At 39.2% G+C, this 20,926-nt stretch overlaps 1 protein-coding gene across 1 annotated transcript in view; it reads left to right on the top strand.

The window, feature by feature from the left end:
• Positions 1-17,052, top strand: part of LOC134537657 (lactoperoxidase-like) — a 68,663-nt gene extending 51,611 nt beyond the window's left edge. Inside the window, exons 13-15 of the mRNA XM_063378339.1 lie at positions 2,577-2,736; positions 3,483-4,988; positions 5,683-17,052. Coding sequence (XP_063234409.1) covers positions 2,577-2,736; positions 3,483-4,988; positions 5,683-5,851 — 1,835 coding nt within the window. The 3' untranslated portion in view covers positions 5,852-17,052. The remainder of the gene's footprint in view (positions 1-2,576; positions 2,737-3,482; positions 4,989-5,682) is intronic.
• The last annotated feature ends 3,874 nt before the right edge of the window (positions 17,053-20,926 follow it).

Here is a 20,926-nt window from a genome sequence, read left to right as displayed (position 1 = left end):
TCGTAGATGCAAGTTTGTTTTTTCTGCACTTGCTTGGGGTATCTTCAAGGGAGAAGTATAGCATCTGTAAGGCGCCATCTTGGTTTCAACGATAATTTTTTTTCCAGGCCATAAAAGTTTCCTGTCATTTGATTTCCAAAATGTTGATTCTTTAAAGAAAATCATACAATTTAATGGAATGCCTGAAGTTAAAAGTGTCTGGGTGCTACAAATATATTACCCTGTTGAAGACATTGCTATTTTGTATTGTATTAATATTATTATGATTTTAATGAATTCAACTGTAATAATACTGTCATTGTGGTCTTTGAAAATTTTCAATATTAAATGATCAAAAAAAAAAATGCCTTGGCATGAAAAATGTTGAAACCATTGTGTCGTCTCCCCCTTAACCAGTAGTTGTAGTGAGACCAACTGAAGGACAGACGCCTGAGGAAATGCTAGACGAAAAGTCGTAGGTTATTAGTAGCGGACAAAATATTTTAGAACGTGTTAATATTTTGTTAGTTTGAATATGCAAATTATTATTTTTTGCGTCGTGTTTAAGAAAAAATGCAAGGCAAGACAATTAAAGATCACATTTCTTTCATTATCTGTTTATGTACGTATGTGCAGGGGTTGTTTGAATTAATCGTGTAGCTTTTATTTCTATAGCGCCTATAGTTTACGAAATAAATTTTTAAAAATTTCGGTCAAAGGTCACTTTTCGTGCAGGCTTACAACGTTAAGTGGCAATACGTTGATAATACCTCCCAAAAAACTAATCATAGATGAAACTACTGACATTTATGATTTAGCTTCCGGCGGCATGTATACACAATTAAAGCAAGTCATTCATCAAACAAATATACGTGTCAATGGCTCAACCTACGAGGTTGTATTTCTAAAGCGTGTGTCAAGGCCAAGATTGAGAGCAATTGAGTTACAATGCCGCCTAATTTCATCGCCTGACACAAAAGACTACATGAACAGCTACGATAGCCAAGAGAATTCTTCAGTTAGAAAACTTTAAGGGGGGGGGGGGGGGGGGATGTATACTCGCTTCCTCAAGCTGACACCCACGTTGGTAGAATGTTTCTTTGGAAAGTCTGAAGATCACAAGAAACTGACACAATTTCGGACATTTTCACTTTATTTTCTCATGGTTGGTATAATATAAGACTAAAGTTTAGTGGTTACAAGAAAAATACCCAATTTCGTACAGTTTCGCGTTATCTTAGCATGGGTGGTACATGATGTTAGTCCTAGCAAAAAAAAAAACTGAGGTCATTAAGTACTGTACTCTTAGAATTTTTAGCTATACTCATTATGCTCTTCTGAAAATGACCACAATTTTGCACAAAACGAAAATTTCTGCTGTCAAATTGATCTAAACAACACTTAATTCGTGCATTGAAATGTCAACGTGATGGATTCAAGTTACACATACGTAACGTAACAACGTGCTGTCAAAAACTCTGTAATACTATTTTCAAACGGCCAAACTAAGAAGTGTTACACTCAAACGTTTGATGAAAAACTTGCTGTGCCCGCATCTTTGTTTGCATTAAAAATCAATTCACACAGGTTATTAAGATATAAAAGGTAAACAACTTTGTTTTATTAATATTTACTAATCAATCCTAATTTACTAAATATGCAGTGAAATTATAACCTTGCATGGTAATGCTTTACGGAAATCCATTTTTGTTATACCGTTTGAGATATCAAAATAAAATAAAGACAAATGTATAACGGTTCCTGTTTAAAACACGTGTGAATTTCAAGACAATAACATTAACAGTTTTTGGGTTAAAACCATTTCATACAGAGAGGAAAAAAAATATTTTTTTAAACTTTATTTTGGTTTTAGTATCAAAATTTTTAACAGGAAAAATATATAACATTTAATTATGAAATCACGGGAGAAACCTCAATTTTATTAACTTGTGTAGATGCAGATTTAGAAAATAAAATTCAGTATGGTCAAATTGGAAATAATTTTCGGGGAAATGTAGCTCATTGGGATGCGTGGGTAAATGTTGAAAAGGGATTTTTTTTTGTGAGGGAGGGGGAATTTTAAAAATAGAAAAAATAAAATTTGTGTATTGGAAAAAAAATACGTCAAGAGGTCTAGACTGTTACATTTATCGTTCTCAGCGTGCAGAATTTCCTATGTGGTTTGTAGTTCCACTTGTCATAGATCAACTTGCATCACTCAAAATAACGCATTGCCTTCACTGATATCTCGCAATTTTTTTTTGCGTAAATTTTTATTTTGAGGGGGATGGGAGTTCTTAATTTCCTGGTCCAGAAGATGAAATGGTTGACAATAATCTTAATAAATTCTTGGGTTAATTTTAAACGAAATTAAGGATGTATATATTAATAACATAGTCTGGATCTAATATATCGACTAATTTATCAGCATCTATGTAGGTATTTAATCTCGTCCCCCCGATTTGACTGGGAAGAGGGTGTGAAAACACTCGGTGCCCCTCCCAAGAGTAACCGCCCCCTGCACACAGGGTGTGTATCAGTACCTACTCATGAACGCAGCGCTCCAGTGTCGACAACGCACTTTGTCGTGGTTCCAGGGGACCGGTTCTGGTACGAGAACGGCGAGTTCGAGTCGTCCTTCACGCCGGCCCAGCTGCAGCAGCTCAGGAGGGTCACGCTGGCGAGGATCATGTGTGACAACCTGGACTCCATCGACACCATACAGCCGTTCGTCTTCCTCATGGCGGACCACGACCGGTGGGTTCCCCGAGGGTTGACCTACTGGTACTATGTACGTTGGATAACCTTCGTATTCGAAACAAGTTTCTCGACAAAGACTGTACATCCTTGATGACGGGCGATGATGGGTTGGTCGAGATTACCCGCGTACGTGGCAGATGAGGCGAGATGATTCAGAGGTGGAATGATATTGCCTTCCGCAGTATTATGTAGGTTGAGGACAACTCAGCACCCAGTCATGAACCCGAAAAGGAAATTTTCCGCAAGTGAAAAAAAAAAAATCTTTACCCGACCGGTAATATAGCCCAAGCAAGACCTTTGGTCCACCAACCAGAAGTCTTGAATTTTTGACCAAACAAACGGACAGGTGGGGTGAGAAAAAAACGTTCACGGTATCAGTGATTAACGCTTTTCGCTAGCGTGACAAGTATCGTGGATTCTATCCCAATACCCCCGGCATGATTCATAATTATTTGCACCAAGTGGTTTGGAACCGACAATAATCTTGGAGGTCCCGTAGCCATAAGCCTCTCGGCATAACTATACGACATCAAACCATACCCGAAGTCTAATGCGATCGTTTCAGCTCTGGGATCAGTTTGTGTTTAATCATGCCTCTATCTTATGTATAACAAATTTAGGTTTTTTGGAAATAATTTTTATATTTGTCTAATTGTATCTCTAACATGTCATTATTAAAAATAAGTGTAGTCATGTAAAAATTAATAAAGAAAACTAATGAACTATGTGTTTTGTGTTTACAGAAACCCACATGTATCATGCAAGCTCATCCCGCAGTTCGACTTGAAGCCATGGGTAGAACACCATAAGGAATCGCACCCCCACTACCCTGGAGATGAGACCTACAATGGCGCTGGACTCCCGTCAGCTAGGCCGGAAAACGAAGCTGAAGAGCTGCCTTCCTATCCTTCAGAGACCGGCGGCAGTCAGCACAAACCTCAGGCAGAGCAAGTCCTGCCATCATTTCTGATCGACGAAGACCCGTTTGACGAGGAAAATTCTGCGAGCGCCAGTGAAAGTGTCGTGCCCGCATTCCTTGTGGATACTGACAAGCTGGAAACTTCGCAATCTCCGGACCATCACTATGTAACAGCAAGTGTTAAACCTTCTTACCTGATTGATGATAAATTTCAACAGTCCAAACCAACAGATCACCACTATACCTCAGATGACCCAAGACCTTCACAATCGAGTTATGATAAATATAAACCCTCCAGACCCACCCACCTTTACACCACACAGAGTGTAAAACCATCATATCTTGTTGAGGATAAATATCAGTCCAAACCACATCACCATTACACCACGGAGAAGACAAAGCCATCATATCTAATTGATGACAAATTTCAGCACAGCTATAAACCAAATCACCAATACACAACCGAATCGCCTAATACACCTTCTCGCCCGTCTATAATAGTTATTGAAGATCAGCATTACAATAAACCAAATCATCAATACACAAACGAATCGCCTAATACACCTTCTCGCCCGTCTATAATAGTTATTGAAGATCAGCATTACAATAAACCAAATCATCAATACACTACCGAATCACCCAATGCACATTCTCGCCCATCTATTATCATAATTGAAGATTACCAGCATAACCATAACCCAAATAATCCATACAATACTCAGTCGCACAACACATCAATTGAAGAAGAATATATAAAACCTCCCAGACCATTCGGGTCCAAGCCAACTATCGAGGTGATCACAACACGTCCACAGAACTCTTTCTCAGAAACTCATTTCCCTGGCTCCAGCAACCCTGACGATCACTACGCCGGGTATCGTCCATCCGATTCCGAGGATCCTATTTACATCATCATCCCTGGTAAAGAACCGGGGTCCCAGACTTCCGGCTACCACGAGCACAGTCGCCCGGACAAGTACCACTCCACTGGACCTTCTGCCTTCGACAGACCCGCCCACATGTACGAGGAGTACCTCCTGCCGGGGTCGGACGAACACCGCGTGTCCTCACAGAGACCGGGCCATCCTCAAACATTCGCTCACAGCTCCGGGTACAAGTCCACCAGCAGACCGTATTCCTTCATAGAGCGTTACAACGAGCCGGTCTACTACTACAACGGTGACAGGAGGGAGCAGCAGGCGAGCAGCTACCTCAAGTACGTAGGACTTTGGTTGCCGGAGGAGTTGGACCCTGAAACAAGCACGAGTCTCGGAGATGAAGCTTCCCAGGGAAGTGACGGCTCGGGCGACGGCATTCCAACGGTCGGCAGGTAAGGCCTTCCTTTACAAATAGTCTAAAGTTGAGATATTATCAATATATTTGTTTTTAAACATTTCTCTGATAATTTTACTACTGACTAAAGGGCTCTCTGAAAAGGGTTTGATTATAAAAGGTGTCCCAATTATCAACGTCAAGCCGGAAAAAAAAAAATTATAGGTCAGGTTCTGAAACAAAAAAAAAATTAACAAATTGTTTTAATTTTCGAGTTATAGGCATTTTTTCAAAGGTTTTTAAATTCCCACCCTGCACTAAATTATTAAGTATGTTAACTAAAGACTTTTTCTACACAATAATATATCCCTAGTACTGATAAAAGATGAAAATAAAATCAAACATGCTACACTTTTGGGGGAAAAAATAATTCTTGCACGACTTATGCGGCAAATTTTTTGTTGTTAAATTTGACTTTTTTACTGTCAAAATGTTTTTTGTTAACATTTTATTTGTTTTAAATAGCCAACTTTGGGAAGGGGGGGGGGGGAATTATGTATATAACTCGAAAACTAAGTCACTTTTTTTTCTGTTTTTGATTCAGAACTGTATATAGTTGGTCTATCAACTGTTCTCGGCTTGACGTATATTGTCAGCAAATAGAGTATAGACTGAAATGCAACTACCCCGCGAGAAAATAGTGACGCCACTCATTAAGTACCTTAAGTTATTGTTCATTTGTTTCGTTTCAGAGACGACGAGTGGAGTTTCGTCGAAGATGACGTTGAAGACGACTCGAAATTGCCGGAAATGCCTCGGATTGCCGCTGATCCGCTAGCCTTGTTCGAAATACCGAATCCTATAGCCCTATTCGACGAGGAAGAGCTAGGTTCAGGTGACGACAGCAGGTCATTGGCATGAGGAATAAATGATTCATTTATCATAGAGACGGATGGTTTGAGAATTTAAAAAAAAAAATTCCTGTAATTTATTGAATGGGTAAAGGTGACACCTCAAAACAACAGCCACTAGAAAATACATTTATCAAAAAATGCAGATTTCTTAGGTAAAACTCAGATGTATGACTCGTATGATTTGGTGCTCGAGAAGATAACAAAACTTGGGATTTAACTTTGAACAATAGAAACATTAAACTGGTAGGTATATTTTCTTTGGATTCTATTTAACGAATATCTATTAAATGTTTGCTGGAATTGTTCATAATATGTGAGACACAAGACTAAATGGTGCTCAGTTCATGATCTCGTTATTTATGAGAAAATCTTTTCAATTCAGTAAATTATAAAAAGTAATATCGCAAGTAGTGAAGTAATAAAAAGAGTATGAAATGATTAATAATCTCTTTAAACATGTACTTTATTGATTAAATAGAGTGTAGTTATATTTTTACACAAACTTTCCACAAACTAAGCTATTATTTATTTTATATTTATTTATATATTTATTTCATTAATATTTTTAATATTCCTTTAAGTGTAATAGGCATGTTTCTGGTTTATTATATTATAATCTAATTCCATTTGTGTGTAAAGTGGAAATCCTACTTAATTCTATAATAATTGCTTCCAACTAGTCTTGGTTGAGATTTGAGGTGAAAATGTAATGTTATATTTTGTGTATTTTTAATATGAGTTTGAATGTATGAAATATGTTTCTGACTTGACTAAACGACAATGTTCTGTGAAAATTACTACAACTGACTTAAAACTTTTATTGACTACTCCACTCTGTACAATGAACAACACACACGAAGACTCTCCCGACGCTGACTTTTGAAAGTATCCAACCACTAGTTATCCTTGGCACTAAACTATCCATGTTACATATCATCCAAGAAGGAACATAAACTGAATGAGTCACAAATATCACGCAATAATTTATATATTTTTTAAAGAGAAAATTATTAATGATGAAAAGACTGTTCCACTTATGAGACACTAATAAATATTAAGTTAAAATATTATATGCCAACTGAAAACCAAATCGTTGGTTAAAAAATCGAATACGTTCATTGGTCTAACCGAAATCATTTCTCAGTAAATAGACCCAAACAGTAGTCAAAATGATTGCGAAATAAATATTACTCTCTGAACTATAACTCTCAATCTCCACACTGCCGAGATTCATAATAACAAATGGACAACAGTTAAGTCAGCCGTATGAAATAAAATACTTTTCGTTGGACGTTCTAAGATATAGTTTTTACCTTTAAAAAAAGTGCTAATATTAATACATTACAAAACTGTAATGAAGTCGTGTTTGAGCATAAAAAATAATTTCAAAATAATGACAGATTCATAAATAAATATATATTTTTTTAAATTTCGATCAGTTAATTTGTTGGAGCACCAGGCTTAAACTATCCCATGGATTTCAATTAATTTCAGCATGAAAATATGAATGTCGTGGAGTAACATTTAGGGCCTTTATTTTTTATGCCTATATGGATGCACATCTAGTTTTTTTTACGTATGGCTCTAAAATTATTCCTGTGAACAAAATCACAGGCACAGCTAGTAAAATATTAATGAATTTATAAAACTTACTTATAAAAAAAATATTTATTGTTGTGTATCATTAGGAAGTTAAGCTTTTTCATAGTAATATTTTTCAGTAATTTTGATGCAGCTTTTTCATTTTCTAAAAACCAACCTTTACCTCCTCATTTAAATACCTGAAAAGTGTAAACGCTTAAATAAAAAATATATTTTTAATTAATTTTAAATTAATATGTTTTTGTAGACAAAAACATTGCCTTAAAATATATACAAACTACCAATGAACTAAATAGTGACTAATCCAGTATAGCACAGAATCAAACTTACTAACATAATATTAAAGTTATTACATATTAAGAATTATAGTGTTTTAAAAATCTCTATGACATTAATTATTTCCACTGACTTGTGGAAAGTTTTACATTTTTCATACCGTTAACATAATTTACACTCTTTTTTTTTATGGACGCGTAAGACTGGCGTGATGCAAGACATTAATTCGACCTCCATCCCCAGCCTTACTTAATTTATAAGCACAGAGTTTGGAACCATGTGATTCGGAACCCACAAAAATGTTTGTTTACCAATCGCATTATCTAATCATATGCGACCTACATCACTACCTAACTTTAAAATTTCTTGATTATCAATACTCACGTGTAAATTAAATCAAATTTCAAAACATTGTACAATTTTACCATGACGAACGAACTGAAATCTACTGATATAACGATGTTTCAGTCTATAGTAGACTATAATTTTCATTTATTCGCATCGCTGTTAGTAACCATAGAAGTAATTCTGAGACGAATATGCTCCTGCCATTCTGGTGTCAGTAGGAGAAGAGTAGCAAAACTTGACTGACAAAGATAAGTGACTAACTAACGAGGATAATGAGGAAAAAAAGGGGTGAAGAAAGAGCTTGGACCGAACACACAAAAATAGGAACTGGAGAAGAGACGCCACCGACTAAAAGGAAACATAAAAAAATGAGATAGGTACCACAGACTACGAAATAATGGGATTCAGAGGGCGCGACTGACTGCGGAAGAAAAGGAAGAAAGATAGACCAACTGCAGAGATATGACCGACTCTGTAAGAGTAGGGAGAGAGACGTGCCCGACTGTGAAGAATTGGGAGAGAGACGTGCCCGACTGTGAAGAATAGGGAAAGAGACATGACTGACTGCGGAAAAGGAGAAAGAGATATGGCTGACTGAGGACGAGTTGGTAGAAGGACACAACAGACTCGGAAGACAAGGGAGAGAGAGACACGACAAATTGAGGAAAAGTAGTAATATAGATTAGACTGACTACAGAAAACAAGAGAAAGGACACGAAGAACTGCTAACTAGTTGAGATATCATTAATAGGTTAGAGGCATTTTTGATTGCAGGGAAGTAGTGAGATAGAATGCCGACTGCAGAGTAGTGATAGATGTGTCATAATGTATAGCTGTGATATATCACTCTACTGCTGAGTGCGAGAGATGTGTCAGACTGCGGGGGAGTAGTGGGAGATGTACCTGACTGAAAAGGAAATACTGCGTATGTGACCAACCGCAAGGGAGTATTGAGAGATGGAACTCACTCTGGAGAGTAGTTAGATATGTCACCATTCGTGGAGTAGTTAGGTTGATACCTAGTGTGAGGAGTAGTGGGAAATGTAACTGACCGTGGGGAGGTAGTTTGAGATGTGACCGACTGAGGAGTAGTGAGTTATGTTACCAATGACTGGAAATTGTTGGACGTGACGTACAGCGGGGTAGTAAGAGATGTGACCTAATATAGGGAAGTAGAAAAAGGCATGACTGAATATAGGTATGTGAGAAGTGAAAGAGATGTAACGGACTGTGGAGGTGTATTGACAGACAGCGCGACTTTGGGATAGTAGTGAAAGACATGTCCGATTGTGGAGGAGTAGTGAGCGACGTAACCAATTGTGGGGGAGTAGTGAAAGACTTGACTGACTGTGGGGGGTACAATGAGACGTAACAGACTTTAAAGGAAGTATAAAGAGACGTAACTGACTGTGGGAAGCAGTGAGAGATGTGATCGACTGTGGGGAGTAGTGAGATATGTGAAAAAGGCCTCGGAAGGGCAATGAGAGATGTGACTGACTACATAGGAGGAGTAGTTAAAGGTGTGACCGACTGGGAGGTAATATATTTAGAGACTTGTCCGACAGTGTGGTAGTAGTTAGAGACTTGACCGACTTTAGGGGAGTAGTGAGAGACGTTACCGACTGTGTGGAGAAGTGACATAGTTGTCCGACTGCGGGGGAGTAGTGAGAGACATAACTAACTTTGGAGCAGTAGTAACTTGACCGACTGTATGAGTCCAGTTAGAGATGTGACCGACTGTGGGGAGTTTTGCGAGATTTTACCGACTGAGGGGGAGTAGTGAGTGACATTAATGGCTGTGTTTGAGTAGTGAGAGATGTAACGGGCTGTGGAGGAATGACTATGGGGAAGAAGTGAAAGATGTAACAGACTTTGGAGGAGTAGTGAGAGATGTAACATAATATGAGGAGTAGTGAAAATGTGACCGACTGAGTTGGAGTAGCGAAATATCTTATTTGCTGTGCATGAGTAGTGATAGATGCAATCGATTGTGGATGAGTAGTGAATGATTGGACTTACTTTGTGGGATTTGTGTGAGACGTTACCGACTTTGTGTAAGTAGTGAGTAATGTGAGCGATTGTGAGGGAGAAGTTAGAGGTGTAATCAACTGCAGGGTATTAGTGAGAGTTGACAAACTTCAGTGTAATATAGAGGATCATGTCAGATTGCAGGGTAGTGAAAAACGAGTTGGGATCTATCATATGTTGATGGGAAAGATTTTTAAGTAGGTTTAAGACTTGATTTTCAAAGAGGTAGAAAAGGAAAGAGCAAATAATTTACCAAATGTTTTTTGGGACTGAAGACATGTTTGACTGGGAAGGCATGGAAAGAAACCTTACTATTGACCAAGGGGAAGTAATTGACCTGACTGACTACTGCAGAGAGGGAAACAATCTTTATACTACCCATAGATATTCAAAGAGGATTAAATTTATCATTAAACTCATTTAGACTACCTAAAGTAACATTAATTGATAGTGACAGTTTCGTAGGCATAATGACTGCGAATAACATTTACACTAACGGATAACGAACGGATGGAGACCATCACTGACTGTACCAATAATAAATTACACCGACCAATAACGCCAAACCTTTAAACCCATCGACTGTGCCTTAACCTATGCCAATCGATGGTGCCCGAGCATTATGCCTAACGATGGTGAACGGCCCTTATGTCCGCGGCTGGTGACTTTTCCTATGCTCATGTACGACGACCAATCCTTATGCCCAAAGACGGCAATCCATCAAGCCCGTTGTCAGCTCCCGACGTTTACGTCCTTATGACAGTGAATGACCCTTGCGACAATGGATGGCGACCATCTATTGTACCCAAATAAGACGATTAACTCATAAGCCGATTACACCTACGCACTGCGAACAATACTTATACCCACGGTTAGCAACCGTCATAACCATCTTGAAGACACCCTATGATATTTTCTTGATAATAACTTACATACCCATTTAAGTACCCCCCAATGTATCGTTTTAATTCGAAAATGATACCTGATAAGTGACTATAATGATTTACTCCACAGACCAGTGACCGACGTTTATTCCACAGATAGGCGATTAATGTCTACTCCACACTGAGAGAACAATGGATACTCCATTGACGAGTGACCGACATTTACTCCACAGACGAGCGACCTACGTTTACTCCACAAACCAGTGACCTATATTTACTCCACAGACCAGCGACCTAATATTACATCCCTAGACAAACGACCTAATTTTACTCCACAGACGAGTGACCGACTGTACATTAATACACCAGCGACCTGAAGAACGACAAATGATTACTCCATAGATAAGCAACCGATGTTCAATCTATAGAACAGCAAACAACATTTACTACACATACGAGCACAGTGAGCGACCACAGACGAGCGACCATATACAAGCGACTTAACTTTATTTCAAAAACCAGCGACAGAGTTTTACTCAAGTCCAGCAACCGACGTTTACTTACAGACAAGAGACCGATAATTACTTTACAGACGAACGACCGATGATTACTCCATAGACCACCTGACAATGTTTACTCCATAGATCAGCGACCTATGTTTACTCCACAGATCAGTGACCAACATTTACTCTAATGACGAGCGACCTAAATTTACTCCACAGACGAGTGACCGATTGTTAATCAATAGACCAGCGACCTACTTTTACTACATTTACCAACGACTTACTTTTACTACATAGACCAACGACCATTGTTTACTCCATAGGAGAACAACCAATGGTTACTCCTTAGATAAGCAACCGATTTTCAATCTATATAACAGCAAACAACATTTACTCCACAGACCAGAGACTGACGTTTACTACACAGACGAGAAACCGACGTTTGTTCCACAGACGAGCGACCAATGATAACTACATATACAAGCGACCGATCTTTAATTCAAAAACCAGCGATCGACATTTACTCCTATTCCAGTGAATGGTGTTTACTCCACAGACGATCGACGGATGTTTACTCCATATACCAGCGAAATACGTTTACTATACAGACAAGCAACTGACATTTACTCCACAGACCAGCAACTGACGTTTAGTTCACAGACGATCAACCGATAGTTAATCCATAAAAAAGTGGCTGACGTTTACTACACAGTCTAGTGATCACGATTTACTTCACAGGCGAGCAACCTATCTTTAATCAAGAGACCAGCAGTCTATGTTTACTCCACTGATCAGCGATCATCGTTTACTCTATAGAAGAGTAACTGTAGGTTATCCCATAGAAAATTGATCGATATTTGCTCTTTAGGACACCGAACAATTTTTACTCCATAGATCAGCAACTGATGTTTACTACACAGAAGAAACAACGATGGTTACTCCATAGACCATGAGACCGACATTTACTCCACAGACCAGCGACCCACATTTATTCCACAGACCAGCGACCCACATTTATTCCACAGACGAAGTACATATGGTCACTCCATAAACCAGCGACCGACATTTACTCTATCGAACAGCAAACAACGTTTACTTCCCATACCAGCGACCGATGTTTGTTACAGAGAACAGGGACCGACATATACTTAACAGACCAGCAACCGACGTTTACTCCACAGACGAGCGACTAACGGTCACTCCAAATAGACGAACCTGTTCTTTAATTCCAAAACCAGCGACAGACATTTACTTCATAGTGCAGCGACTAACATTTACTTCAAAAACTATCGATGGACGTTTACTCAATGTTTAATGACCGAAATTTATTCCAAAAGCTAGCCACTTACTTATACACAAAAGACCAGCAACCAACAGACAATTGACAGAAATTTACTCTACAGACAAACAACCGACTTTTACTCTACAGAACAGTGATATAATTTACTTTCACCAACCAGTAACAGACATTTACACAATAAAATATTGACCGAAGTTTATTCCACAGACCAGCGACTCACATTTAAACCAAAGACTAGTGACCAACATTTACTTCACATCTCAGTGACCAAAGAGTTCTTCACAGATCAGCTACTGATGTTTACTCAACAGACAAGCGAATGCAATTTTACTGCACAGACCAGCAACCTACATTTATTCCACAGACTGGAACCGATGTTGATTCTGTAGACCAGCGACCAACATTTTCTCTACAGAGCAGTGACCGACGTTTACTTCACAGACCAGCGACTGACGATTAGGCCTACTCCACAGACAATAACCAAAGTTTACTCCGGAGACCAGTGCTTGACATCTACTCCTAAGACTATTGAACTATGATTAAAACTAGCGACCGACATTTACTCCACTAGCAGCTGACATATACTTCAAAGACAAGTGATTGATGTTTACTTCACATATCAATGACTACAATTTACTCCAAAGACTAGCGAACGACATTTGCTTAAAAGATTAGCAATCGATGTTTACTCCACAACTTAGTGATCGACATATACTCCACAGACCAGACTCCAGAATATTTTATTCGCAGACAATTGACCTATGTGTTCTCCACATACCAGCAACAACCATTTACTCCACAGTCCAGCGATCGATATTTTACTCCACAGACCAGCGACCGACGATTACTACAGATACCAGCGACCGACGTTTACTCCACAGACCAGTGACCGACGTTTACTCCACAGACCAGTATCCGACGTTTGCTCCAGATACCAGCGACCTATGTTTACTCCACAGACCAGCAAACAACATTTACTCCACAGAGCAGTGACCGACGTTTGCTCTAGATACCAGCGACCGATGTTTACTCCACAGACCAGCAAACAACATTTACTCCACAGAGCAGTGACCGACGTTTGCTCCAGATACCAGCGACCGACATTTTACTCCACAGTCCAGCGACCGACATTTTACTCCACTGACCAGCGACCGACATTTTACTCCACAGTTCAGTGACCGACATTTTACTCCACAGACCAGCGACCGACATTTTACTCCACAGACCAGCAAACAACGTTTACGCCACAGACCAGCGACCGACGTTTACTCCACAGACCAGCAAACAACATTTACTCCACAGACCAGCGACCGACGTTTACACCACAGACCAGCGACCGACATTTTACTCCACAGACCAGCAAACGACATTTACTCCACAGACCAGCGACCGACATTTACTCCACAGACCAGCAAACAACGTTTACTCCACAGATCAGCGACCGACGTTTACTCCAGATACCAGCGACCGACGTTTACTCCACAGACCAGCAAACAACATTTACTCCACAGACCAGTGACCGACGTTTACTCCAGAGACCAGCGACCGACGTTTACTCCACTGTCCAGCGATTGACATTTTACTCCACTGTCCAGCGACAGACATTTTACTCCACTGTCCAGCGACCGACATTTTACTCCACTGTCCAGCGACCGACATTTTACTCCACTGTCCAGCGACCGACATTTTACACCACAGACCAGTGACCGACATTTTACACCACAGACCAGCGACCGACATTTTACTCCACAGACCAGCGACCGACATTTTACTCCACAGACCAGCAAACAACGTTTACGCCACAGACCAGCGACCGACGTTTACTCCACAGACCAGCGACCGACGTTTACTCCACAGACCAGCAAACAACATTTACTCCACAGACCAGCGACCGACGTTTACACCACAGACCAGCGACCGACATTTTACTCCACAGACCAGCAAACGACATTTACTCCACAGACCAGCGTTCGACATTTTACTCCACAGACCAGCGACCGACATTTAATCCACAGACCAAAGACCGACATTTTACTCCACAGACCAGCAAACAACCTTTACTCCACAGACCAGCGACCGACATTAAACTCCACAGACCAGCGACCGACATTTTACTCCACAGACCAGCAAACAACGTTTACGCCACAGACCAGCGACCGACGTTTACTCCACAGACCAGCGACCGACGTTTACTCCACAGACCAGCGACCGACGTTTACTCCACAGACCAGCAAACAACATTTACTCCACAGACCAGCGACCGACGTTTACACCACAGACCAGCGACCGACATTTTACTCCACAGACCAGCAAACGACATTTACTCCACAGACCAGCGTTCGACATTTTACACCACAGACCAAAGACCGACATTTTACTCCACAGACCAGCAAACAACGTTTACGCCACAGACCAGCGACCGACGTTTACTCCACAGACCAGCAAACAACATTTACTCCACAGACCAGCGACCGACGTTTACACCACAGACCAGCGACCGACATTTTACTCCACAGACCAGCAAACGACGTTTACTCCACAGACCAGCAAACAACATTTACTCCACATAGCAGTGACCGACGTTTGCTCCAGATACCAGCGACCGACATTTTACTCCACTGTCCAGCGACCGACATGTACTCCAATCTGGGGATTGCATGTAGGTTTAAGACTTTTGGAGTCTCCAAAAGTCTTAAACCTACATTCAATCCCCAGACTAGCAACTCACGATTACTCCACGGACCAGCGAATGACGTTTACTGAATAGATCTGTGACAGACGTTTACTCCACAAACGAGCGACCGAAGTATATTCCACAGAATAGTGACCGACGTTTGCTCGAAGACAGCGAATATGGTTTACTTTTCTGTTCAACTGTTCAACTTAAACATACTGACCTTACGAACAGACACACATTTCTTAATACCGAAAATTATTACTTTCCTGACTACTAAGTTTGACATATTTTAATTTCTATCTATGATTTAAATTTAAACATTGGCTAATCTATATTTAATAACATTTCTAATTTATATATTATGAAAAATGAATGTGAAATGGTTGTTATTAATACTGTTTTCCAAGAGTGCTTATTTAAGTAACTTTATTGGAATTACTATGGTTTTGCGATCTTTACATTTAAAAAATCTTTTCGTTGACATTTGATTAATGACAATTTAATATAATAACATGGTTGGAAACCTGGCAAGGATCGAAGAACACCCGTAAGCAATTCGGTTGTTATATTGGGAGAAAAAAACATATGCGGAGTCTATAATTAAATATACAAACTTTATCATGCTTGTACTTGAACGCGAGTGATAAATAAGAACCAAATTATATAATATTCCTATCAAGACTTTGGCTTAATTTTATTAATTAATAATAATAATGATGACTCAAAGTTTGCAAACACAAGCAAGGTATTAAACTGTGAGTGTCTCATTCAAAAAATGTTGACCAGCATTTTTACTATAACAACAGGAGAAGAAAAAATTTCATGGAACAATTTTATAGTTTTTTGCTGGCTAAGAATATCAGCACTCTTTGATTCGGTGCTAAAACTCGCCACTGAGAATAGCAAGATCATTGTTGTCGATTTAAACTAATAATTAGAATAATTATTTTTCTAATTCATACAACTGCAATGTCAGAAGACAATTGTAAATCCTCCAGGAAACACTTTTTTTTGCCTATCTTGCCTAGACTGAATGATTTTCAGCTGTAAAGTACGTCATTGTTTATATTATATGTTTGTAATCATGACTTACAAATATAATTTAAATGTTAACAATTTTTAATAAATCTAAGTCTTGTACCTGAGATAAACCACTGTAAATAGTATTTCTGAAAACATGTTTAATGTAGATATGTAATATATCAAAGTTACTGTAAATAACTTTTATTAGACCTCTATGGTTGGTTTACTTATGTTATATTCAATGTACAACACATGTTATAACATCATGCGAAGTACTTATGTATAGTAAAAGGTGGTAAATTAATTTATAATTATTTATGCATGATACTGCGTTACTATAAATTATGTATTTATGTTTGAGAATGTAAATATTTTATTTTGCATAATTATTAAAGGGTAAAGTTTATTCCACTTTACAACAACTGTTAATAAATATTAGCAAAGAGGCAAAATGATAAGGTTCATAGATTAAAATCAACATATCATCTAAATAAATCATTACGTTGTGAAAATTAAAAGAAAATGTCATTCAAAATATTTGATATAATTTTTTAATAAATATAGGATTTTTAATTTGTATATTTATTTAATACCCATCTCCCAATACTAACATACTAATGTGTATCGTAAAGAAATGTAGCAAAGCTGTTTTCTCTTTACGATCTAGACTAAATGAACTGCCACAATATAGCATTTTATCTTTACAAATGAAAGTATTGGGGTGGTATGGTGTCCGAGATCATGCTTTGTGTAACACCGGCACAACCTTCCTTTTCTTCCCCCTAAGCTATTGTGATATTGTTCAGACTAATAGTGTGTGAGGAAAGTGTTCCGTCGATCCTAACCAAATATGTCACAGAGTAGTGAAGTCCACGCGACAGAAGTGAAACTTCTTGCTTTTTATATTATGTTTAGGAAACGGAAACCTAATTCTCTTTGGCTGAGGTTTCAGATCAATATATATATATATATATATATATATATATATATATATATATATATATGCAGGTATGCGAGCGCTAAATTATGTTATTGCGCAAGTATGCAAGTGTTAAAGTAAGCAGGTATGTGAGTGTGAAGAATGCAAGCATGCAAGCGTGCAAGTGAGCAAGTATGCAGATACTAAAATATGCAATTATGCAAGTATGCGAATGCAAGCATGTAAGTAAGTGTGCAGGTACGAAAATATGCAATTTTACAAGTATGCGAGCGCAAGCATGTAAGTGTGAAAGTATGCATGTGTGCAAGTATGCAACTGTACAAGTATGCTGCGTCATTTCTACCTCTACCCTGCCGTATCCTTTTCGACCCCAGCACGTACCTAACAACTATTCCCCTCATACGATCGGTATATTCGTAACGCTCGAAAAGTGTAGCCCCCTCAGCAAAGTAGTTTCACTTCAAAAACTCAACTTATAACACGGGGGTAGGTAAATTTAAACTCTAGAGCACTCACTCTACTTAAATCATCATCGCCTTTGTGACTTAATTTGAATCTGGCGCAGATGTCGACAGGAAACGACCGCTACAAGTTGATTCCAAAAGTTTTCACATTAAGGTGAAAGGGACTATATAGTTGCCAATGTACGTGGAAGGGAAGCCTAAGATGTACATCAAGTTCTGTCCCTGCCCGAACACGCCCGAATATTCGTACTTCGGCCAACCTCGGGTTTATTTTTATATATTTATATATCTCTGTTTATTTTAATGTAGCTATGCTAGCCTAACTAACCGTCCATAGTGTTTTAAAGTGTTTTAATGTAGCTAACCTAACGGACCACTTTTAATATTTGAATTCATTTTTCCTGCGCAAAAATAAAACAAATCCCGAGGTTGGCCGAAGGTGAATATTCGGGCGTGATGTACATCTTAGGCTTCTCTACGTGGAAGTGCAACACGTTGTCCGCGTGTGGCGGGAAGCAAGGGGGGAACAGCGGCAGTCACAGAAGTGTCCCGAGGTCACTTGACCTCGACTGACCCGGTGCAGACGCGATTATCAATTCTCCGGCTCCTCTTGGGGCTGGCCGCAGCCACTGCTCGGTTCAACTTGGAGTTTTCGAGAAAACAAATTCACGTAAATTACAACTGCCGTAAGTCAGAACGATCACAACTTAGAAACACGCAATTTAGAAACACACACAACTTAGAACTGTCAAAACATAGAAGCCAGCAACTTAAAACAGGACATAAACTTAGAACAAACAAGATAGAATTTTCTAAGTTATGTTTTATTTGCTTTATATTTTGGATTAGGGTTTTAATATTTAGTAAGTATTCTATTGGGCCTAGATATAGTTAAGACCTTGATATGGGGTATCAGTTTGTATTACAATTTTCCTAGATTTTACAAATAGTTTTTTGTTCAAATGTTATTTATGACTTGGTCTGAGCTTTTTGCTTTTGAGTTTTTTTTTCCTAGCTTTGTTTAAGTGTTGCTATTTGTATCTGAGGTTGATATTTTCTTATTTTAGGATTGTTTGTAATACAAATTTCGTTTTTTAGTGCTGATTTGATATATTATTAATTTTAATGAAAATTTTATGAAGATGGGGTCTGAAAAAAGCTGCGTGACCTTGAATCTTTCTAGAGAGTGTTGGAACCATTGGTGCTACTGAACTGCCACTGTCTGTGACAAAAATCTGCACTAGATGAGAACGGCTGAATTAATGTCTTTAAGCATTAAATTGGTTCCCTGTTAAAATTAAAATATTTCCACTACTTTAAATAAAGTACTTCACGGAATTCATGGTTTGCCCACAAAGATCTACTATCATCACATTGTTTTACCATTTTTAATTTTTATCCTGGTGATAGTTTCCGAAACACGAGTGTTTTTATGCACAATGTATACATTTTTAATGGTATCTTCTAAAGTATTCCATACGATCATGGAACATGTGGGGTGCGTTGTGTCGCAGCCAAGGGCCTAACTGCCCCTGAAGTGGATGGAGGGTGTCCGAGGAGGCTGCGCGCCTCGCCGCTCGCTTGCCCTCCAGACCATTCACCACTCCTCTCCTCTTTTCTCCTCTCCTCTCCTCTTTTCTCCTCTCCTCTCCACTTTTCTCCTCTCTGTTTTCCTCTCTGTTCTCCTCTCCTCTATTCTCCTCTCCTCTCTTCTCCTCTCCTCTTTTCTCCTCTTTCTCCTTTATTCTAATCTTTTCTCCACTCCTCTTTTCTCCTCTCCTCTTTTCTCCTCTCCTCTTTTCTCCTCTCCTCTTTTCTCCTCTCCTCTTTTCTCCACTCCTCTCCTCTTTTCACCTCTCCACTTTTCTCCTCTCCACTTTTCTCCTCTGTTCTCCTCTCCTCTGTTCTCCTCTCCTCTTTTCTCCTCTTATCTCCTCTCCTCTTTTCTCCTCTCCTCTTTTCTCCTCTTTCTCCTTTTTTCTCCTTTTTTCTAATCTTCTCTCCTCTCCACACCTAAAACTCATTTGACAACACGGAACTAATCCCAGCGGAATAAATCGCGTCTCTTCTTCTCGCCTCGCTTCGCGCCAGTGCTCCAGACTCCGCGGGACAGGGGTGTGGTTGTCAGAAAGCAGCTCGCTAATGGAAAGTCCTTGTAGTTGTAAGAGTCGGTGTAGAGGGTGTTAACTGTGTCCTGGAGGAGGCGTGGTGTTGTTCCCTTCGACGCGCCGGGGCTGGCTAAACCGGTCTTGTCTCCAGCAGCCCTGCAACAGTATTTTTATTTACATCTAACTGAACAACCTGTATTTTCAAACTGCTGGTGCCACCGTCGAATGCTCCGAGCGGTAGGAGGCGTTCACCGCAGTAATGTCGACAGAACTAACCCCGAGCAGTTGTAATGGACACACGCTTGTTGAAACAAAGCGGTTTTTGTTGCTGCGTTGCCGCCGTCTCGACGCATACACCGAACTTGTGCTCGTTTTTGCCAGGGCGACGCCTATCGGCGACAAAAGTGAACCGACTACGTGCAGCATGCACCAACGAAAATTTTGACGTTTCGATAGGTATGTAGTTTACAAATTGCCATGATGTTCCATCTTAATTTATGTACAAGTTATAGCCTTGAAATCGTTGTTAAAAATATATTACCAATTTTGTTTTGCTTAGGAACAAGAAGTTTTTGATATATCTTTTTAAAAAATTTCCTGAAGTTTTTCTTTTAGGGTGCAAACTTAGGAATTTTAGGGGGAAATATTGTTTGTATTTGTCTTTTTTTACTCTAACGAATTTTCTTTATACATAGATGTCATACATTTTTCGGAAACGTTCTGTACACCCATGGGTATAGATCCTAGGGTGGGAGGAGGGAGTTTCCCCCCCCCCCTTCCCAACTAGAGCTTGCAAAATCGTGACAGTGAAACGGGTTCGGTAAAAGTAAACTTTAAGATTAACTATGTTTTATATTTAAAAAAAAACTTTCTGTGTATTATTAAAAAATGTCTGCTAATTGCATTCATATAGATCAAAATATGGACAG

Source organism: Bacillus rossius, chromosome 12 (genome assembly GCF_032445375.1).
Source record: "Bacillus rossius redtenbacheri isolate Brsri chromosome 12, Brsri_v3, whole genome shotgun sequence".
NCBI lineage: Eukaryota > Metazoa > Arthropoda > Insecta > Phasmatodea > Bacillidae > Bacillus > Bacillus rossius.
This window is presented reverse-complemented; position numbering and strand designations above follow the sequence as displayed.